The following is a 7,642-nucleotide window of genomic DNA, read 5'->3' on the forward strand; positions in this document are numbered from 1 at the left end:
GTGTTAGTAAAAAATAGTTAAAAGCAATAGTAATAATATTAATACCACAAATAATATTAATAATTAATATTAACACACCCATAATACAATAATAGTAATAATAATAATAATAATAATAATAATAATAATAATAATAATAATAATAATAATAATAATAATAAAAATAATAATAATAAAAGTAATAGTAGTAGTCGTAATAGTACCAGTACTAGTAATACCAAGAGTATTATAGTAGTAGTAACAATAATAAAAATAATACTAATAGTAATAGTAATAATAATAATAATAATAGTAATAATAATAATAATAATAATAATAATAATAAAAATAAAAATAATAGTAATAATAAAAATAATAATAATAAAAATAATAATAATAATAAAAACTAACAATAATAATATAGAGATAATAATAATAATAAATAAAGTAATAATAATAATAAAAAAAGTAATAAAAAGCAAAAAAAGCAAAAGTAAGAAACCTAATGAGAAGTACTATTAAAAATAAAAAAATAACATAAAAGGACGTAACCCTACTCGACTATTCTAATTCTAGCCCTCCACGCACTCCTATCAGAAGTCATGTCCTCAGTCAGCGAAAGCTCCCTCATGTCGAGCCTAAGTCTATCCATCCACCTACGTGTAGGTCTACCCCTTCTCCTTACGCCATCGACCGTGAGTGCCTCGACTCTCCTTACCGGGGCAATACGAGGTCGCCTCATCACATGCCCAAACCATCGAAGCCGTTCTTCCCTTAGCTTGTCGATGATGCTACAGACTCCAAGGTTTTCCCTAAACACACCATTTGGGATCCTATCTAACATGGTTTTACCACACGTCCACCTAAGCATCCTCATTTCTGCTACTTCCATCCTTCTCTCTTGGGCCTTCGTCATTGGCCAACATTCTGATCCGTACAACATGGCAGGTCTAATAGCTACTTTAAAGAATTTCCCTTTTAATTTGAGTGGGATCTTCTTGTCGCACAAGACCCCTTTCGCCGCTCTCCACTTCAACCAACCTACCTTAATACGATGAGTCACGTCTTCGTCTATCCTCCCCGATTTGTGGAGGACCGAACCTAGATATCTAAACGACTCTTGTGGGTGCAAGATCTGGTCCCCAATGTTGATAATCCCTCCACCATTTAGTTCATCCTCACTCCTACTGAAATCGCACCTAAGATATTCTGTCTTTTGTCTGCTGATCCGTAACCCATTTTGTTCTAAGGCCTCCCTCCATTGTTCTAGTCTTCTGTTAAGCTCCTCATTTGATTCTGATACAAGCACGATATCATCGGCAAAAATCAGACACCAAGGGATGTTCTCTTGTATTCCTCGAGACAGCTCGTCTAGAATCAAAGCGAAAAGGAAAGGACTAAGGGCCGATCCCTGGTGCAAGCCTACTTCTATCGGGAAATACTCTGTGTTTCCCACAGGCGTCCTGACACAGGACTTCGCCCCATCATACATATCCATAATAGCTCTAATATATCTACTTGGGATACCCCTAACATTAAGTGTCTTCCAAATCAGCTTTCGCGGTACGCTATCATAGGCCTTTTCTAAGTCTAAGAAGACCATCTCTAGGCCCTTTTGTTTCTCCCTATACTTCTCCATAACGCTTCTTAAAATATGAATTGCCTCCATCGAAGAGCGCCCTGGCATGAAACCAAATTGGTTTTCTGAAACCGTAGTCTCGCGTCGAAGTCTAGTCTCAATCACTCTCTCCCAAAGCTTCATAGTATGACTAAGTAATTTTATGCCTCTATAATTACCGCAGATTTGGGCATCCCCTTTATTTTTGTAAATAGGGATAATCTCGCTGAGTCTCCATTCCGTAGGCATTTTATAACTTCTAAGCGTCTTATTGAAAAGACACGTCAACCACCTGACACCATCCTCGCCCAGGCACCGCCACGCCTCTATTGGGATCTGGTCAGGTCCTACAGCTTTGTTTCTACCCATCTTTCGTAGTGCCGAACTTACTTCTTCCTTCCTGATTCTCCTACAGAAACTGTTGTTCCGGAATTGTCCTATTCCCAAGTCCTGCGGAACTTCTTGGCGCCCAGGTCCTTCACCCACGAAAAGAGTTGAGAAAAACCCTTCCCATCTTTTCCTAATTTCTTCTTCCTTCACTAAGGTTTGACCGGCTTCATCCTTGATAAACTTGATGTTATCTATATCCCTCCTCCTACGCTCCCTAGCTTTTGCAATCCTGTAAATATCATTTGCTCCTTCTTTGGAGTCTAGTTTCCTATACAAGTCTTCATACGCTTTATCTTTTGCACGGGCAACGGCCTTCTTAGCTTCTCTGTTGGCTTCTTTATACCTCTCTTCTGCCCTAGTTCTATCTTCACGTGTCCCGTCCCGGCATGTAATGAGCTCCTTAAACCTCTGTTGCTTAAGTGCGACTTTGGTTTGAACCTCATCACTAATCCACCATGATTCTCTATTAGACTTATGTCCTCTCGATGTCCCTACTGCCACACCTAAGGTTTCCTTGGCAACATCCCTAATAGCAGATGCCATCCTATTCCACATCTGATCTGCGTCCATTTGAGTAACGGTATCCATTCCTGCCTCTACTCTTTCCAACACTGAAGTTTTAAAAGTTTCGGCTTTCCCTTCAATCAGATTCTTCCAAAGGATCCTAGGTTGGACGGGTCTCACTCTTTTAGTAACCCGCCTCTGCAGAACCAAGTCCATGACCAATAATCTGTGTTGGGTGGAACAAGTCCAGGTAGTCAGGGCTCTACAGTCTCTGCAAGCTCTAAGGTCCCCTTTGCGAAGCAGCAAATAGTCAATCTGGGTACTATGTCCCCCACTGTGGAAAGTAGCTAGTTGTGCTTCCGTCTTCCTAAAGAAGGAGTTTGCAACAACCAGTTCGTGGGCAACAGCGAATTCGAGAATAGATCGTCCTTCTTCATTCCGAACTCCGTACCCAAAGCCCCCATGGACACCCGTATATCCGTCCGAGATCGTTCCTATATGACCATTAAGGTCTCCCCCAATAACCAATCGGTGGTCGGCGGGGCAACTCCTCACAACTTCATCTAACGCTTCCCAAAAGCGAACTTTTTCATCATCTCCTAAACCAGCATGGGGTGCGTAAGCGCAAATGACCATGTAAGTCTCCTCCTGGATAACTACCCTAACCGACATAATCCTATCGCTACACCTATCCACACCCACAATATTATCCTTATAAAGGGGTCCTATAAGGATCCCTACCCCGTTTCTAGCTACTCTAGAACCCGAGAACCACAACCTGTAGTCGTCCACGTCAACCGCCTCTTCACCCCTCCATCTGGTCTCTTGAACACACAATATGTCCACTTTACTCTTACGTAGCGTATTTACAAGTTCATGGGCTTTGCTAGTCAAAGTTCCTACATTCCAACTACCTACTCTAATCCTAACGTGAGTATCTCTACTCCCTCTAGACCTACCCGCCCCTAAACTAATAGGACATGACCTCAAGTAACCATGCGTATGTGACGAGTTAATCTTACCCTATAAACAGCGCACTAAGTAGAAAAGAGTTGCTAAAGACACAGTAGAAGCAACTAGCAAAAACGCTAACGATAGCAAGAGTGCAAAAAAAAAAAAAAAAAAAAAAAAAAAAAAAAAAAACAAATACCGTAATAAGTAGTAACAGGAATAACAGGATTCCTACAGGTTGAAAATCAAAGCTACAGGTTGAAAAACAGTAGGTATATGGGAAAAAAATGTAACTAAAAATAATAAGTAGTTATATGTAATGAAGAATCAAATAGAAGTGTAAACAGCACCGTTAGGTGCAAAAAAGGTAGTAGAACAGAAAAGTTAAGGGTCAGAGAAAACAAACACGGCCTTGTAAGAACAAGGGAGTTCCGGCAACCGGCGGCTACCGGCGGCACAGAGGTAGCAGAGCAGATAGCAAATTAGCGAGGTTTCTGGTTCGCAAGGACTTTTGCTCCAAGCTCGGTAATATTCCCTGCAAAAAAAACCTGAAAAAAAAAAAAAAAAAAAAAAAAAAAAAAAAGTGACCGGAGTACTATTCCGGCGACCTGACAGGCAGCGCGTGGCGGCGCGTGGAGAGAGGTTTGTCGGCGAAAGTTGTACTCTCAGGTTCGGAAAATTGCTGCGAGTATAATGATGACGATTTCGACTTCCAATTCGATCGGATCTAAGAGCAAAATGTGTTCAAAATGTATGAGGTGGTTGTTTGCTTTTTTGGGGTGGAGCAAGTCAGAGAGAGAGAAAAAGACGTTAGAGAGAAAATATACATATAATTAATTATATGTATATGTTACTCGTTTTCTGTTGTTGCAGTCCGAACAATCATGACACCATAACAATCAACATCTCACTCTCAAAAACCCTTAATTCATTGAAACCCACAAACCCCGATCACCATCTTAACCATCTTAACCACTAAAACCTATACATTTCTGTTTTGTTTGATATCATCACAACCCACAAACCCCGATCACCACCATATGTATAGGTTTCCGTCACCAACACCATTAATACACCACCAAATTCTTTCCCCTATTATCGTTGTCTAAAAGTAACACTCACAACCATAAACAACCATCATCGAACCATAACTGTTGCAGCTAAATTGTTCCTGTATTACTGTTTAAAAACCGAAGGAAAACCACCTGCAACCACCATCGAGAACTGCTACTATACACTCCTTTCGGTTTCTACTATAACAGTTCAATAACAATAATGATGCAGTGATGATATGGAGAATAAAGATAATGAGTTCACGTTCCTCCTTTTCTTTTGTTGTGGCCGACAAAACTCCAACAGATAACCACGCGTTTTTATTTTATTTTTTATTTTTTTCTTTCTTTCTCTATGGTCGGCTGTTTCTATTTTATTTCTTAAAGATATTTTTTAGAAAACCTGATATCTTTATATTGATTTAATGCAACTAAAGGATTATTTAAGTGGATTAGGTTTCTACTTGGGCCTTGGCATGTTTAACGATATAATTAGGGGGAATCCAATAGACTTTTAGAATTGGGATTCTTTAAATACAAATGGGCTGCCATGATCGAGCTTCCGTTTTTTTTTTCCGTTGGCCGAACCCCTCGAAACCCCTCATCCACCTGCAAACATAAACGTGATGATGATGATGAAGATGGTATATGATGATATGATGTTAAGCATTGATGATTCGTTAAACAAGGTGGTGATGATTATAAAGAAGGTAATGATGCTATGCGACTATGATAATGATATTGATGATGGTTTCTCACGATGATGATGATATAGATGAGGATGATAGAGACCGTGAATGATATTGTGAATGATGAAGATAGGATGGGTATGATCATGATAGATGATCATGGTAAATTACAATAGTTTAATTTAGGAAGAAAAAGGAAGTCGACAAATAAGAGTTAAAAGAAATTAAGATGCTAATAATCTCATAAATGAAACAAATAGCGTGATGGTTAGGAGTGTTTGTGTTATTCGAGAGGTCGCGAGTTCGAGCCCGGGCATAAGCATTATTTTCTTTAAGGGCCAATTCTTTGAGGTAGTTATTTTTTTTTTATAATTATTATTATTATTATTATGAATACAAATATAAAGATTATAAATAAGGATATTAATTTGAAAATGATAAAAATTACAATTAAGTTACAATTTAAATGAATTATTAATATTATTATTATTACCACTATGATTATTACTATTGTCATTAAAATTATCATTCTTATTAAAATTATTTTTGTTGTTAAAATTGTTAATATTAAAAATATTATTTTTATTAAAATTATCATTTTATTACAATTTACATTAATATTAATATTATTAATATTATTATTATTATTATTATTATTATTATTATTATTATTATTATTATTATTATTATTATTATTATTATTATTATTATTATTATTATTATTATTATTATTATTATTATTACTATCACTATTATTATTATTTTTAACATTTTAATTATTATCATTAATATTATCTTATCAAATAACTATTAAGTTATGTAAAACTATATTTACTACCTATAACATAACTATATTAATATCCTTATAATAAATATTAATAATTTACTAGATTATTAACGAAACACATAATTAAAATAACAATTAAACCACTATTAATATATAAATTTTGTTCAATTACCATTATATGTGTTAATATATATATAAATGGTATATGTTCGTGAATCCGAGGCCAAACCCTACATTGTTCAATATCGTCATATGTATTTTTACTACAAAATATATTAGGTGAGTTTCATTTGTTCCCTTTTACTCTTTACATTTTTGGGACTGAGAATACATGCGCTGTTTTTACAACTGCTTTATTAAATGCTTTTGAAATACATTTTGAACTGCGAATACATGAAATGCTTTTATAAATGTTTGACGAGATAGACACAAGCAAAACATTCCTCGAATGAATTATTATACAGACAGAAGTTCTGCGGATTATTATTGAATTATGTGGACATGATAATTGCCACCGTTGAATTATGTGGACATGATAATTGCCACCGTTGAATTATGTGGACATGATAATTGCCACCATTGAATTATGTGGACATGATAATTGCCACCAATTGATATGAATGTTATATATCGAGAGAATGATTTTTATACACAGGTTATGTGTATGTTATTTTTGTGCACGAGATATGTGTACGGTTACTAAAATTTATGAAAGATGATTTCGTACACGAGAAAGGTGTACTGTATTTAATAGATATCGCATGTACATTACAGGTGGGTATAGGATTCGGGCCCATTTGTACCATGTAGGATTTAAATCTTGTGGTCTATGAAAATGATGAATTTTATTGTTTTATGATAAACTTATGAACTCACCAACCTTTTGGTTGACACTTTAAAGCATGTTTATTCTCAGGTATGAAAGAAATCTTCCGCTGTGCATTTGCTCATATTACATGGAGTCGTTCATGGCATATAGAGGTCAGAACCTCGCAATGGGATCAACTGTTGAAGACTTCGTCCAGATGGATTAGGACGGGTCACTACAGATGGCTTGTTGGTCATCGAGCAGCAAGGAATAAAAGAAAAATATATATATATATGTTGTGGTTTAATTGATTGATTCAAGTAGATATATATACATACATATTTATATATATATATACATACATATATATATATATATATATATATATATATATATATATATATATATATATATATATATATATATATATATATATATATATATATATATATATATATATATATATATATATATATAATCAATTTTAATAACATAAAGGAAGAAGAAAAAGTGTAGGTGAAATGAATTGAGACAAAAAGCAAATAGTAAAGTTATATTTTTAATTAAGTTCACGGATTCATTAACTGTTTTCAGTCGACATAATTTAATTAAGGGTATTAATTCGTGCTTCGTTGTTAATTAGTGGCGGATAAAAGTCTTCAGAAAAATATAAAATTTTAACAATAGTTATCTTTATTTATTTCAGTCATTTTGGTATAAAATTTGATCCTTAATTTGTTAAATAAAAATTACATCAATTCTCCATCTCAATTCTAGGTAAAATATAAAAAATGTCAAAATTTAATAATTAGATCCTAAATACATTTTTAGTAAGCCTAAAATTTATAGAACTCATTTTCAGAT

General features: G+C 34.8%; 1 protein-coding gene across 1 annotated transcript; it reads right to left on the reverse strand.

Moving 5' to 3' along the window:
- Positions 1-1,376: 1,376 nt before the first annotated feature.
- Positions 1,377-4,660, reverse strand: LOC139842331 (uncharacterized). The gene is made up of 5 exons (XM_071832484.1): positions 4,648-4,660; positions 3,849-3,990; positions 3,642-3,693; positions 1,988-3,514; positions 1,377-1,442 (listed from the first exon to the last, which is right to left on the reverse strand). Exons 1-5 carry the CDS (start codon positions 4,658-4,660, stop codon positions 1,377-1,379), a joined length of 1,800 nt encoding a protein of 599 aa, XP_071688585.1.
- Between the last annotated feature and the right edge of the window lie 2,982 nt (positions 4,661-7,642).

The sequence above is a fragment of the Rutidosis leptorrhynchoides genome, chromosome 1, assembly GCF_046630445.1.
Source record: "Rutidosis leptorrhynchoides isolate AG116_Rl617_1_P2 chromosome 1, CSIRO_AGI_Rlap_v1, whole genome shotgun sequence".
Taxonomy (NCBI): Eukaryota; Viridiplantae; Streptophyta; class Magnoliopsida; order Asterales; family Asteraceae; genus Rutidosis; species Rutidosis leptorrhynchoides.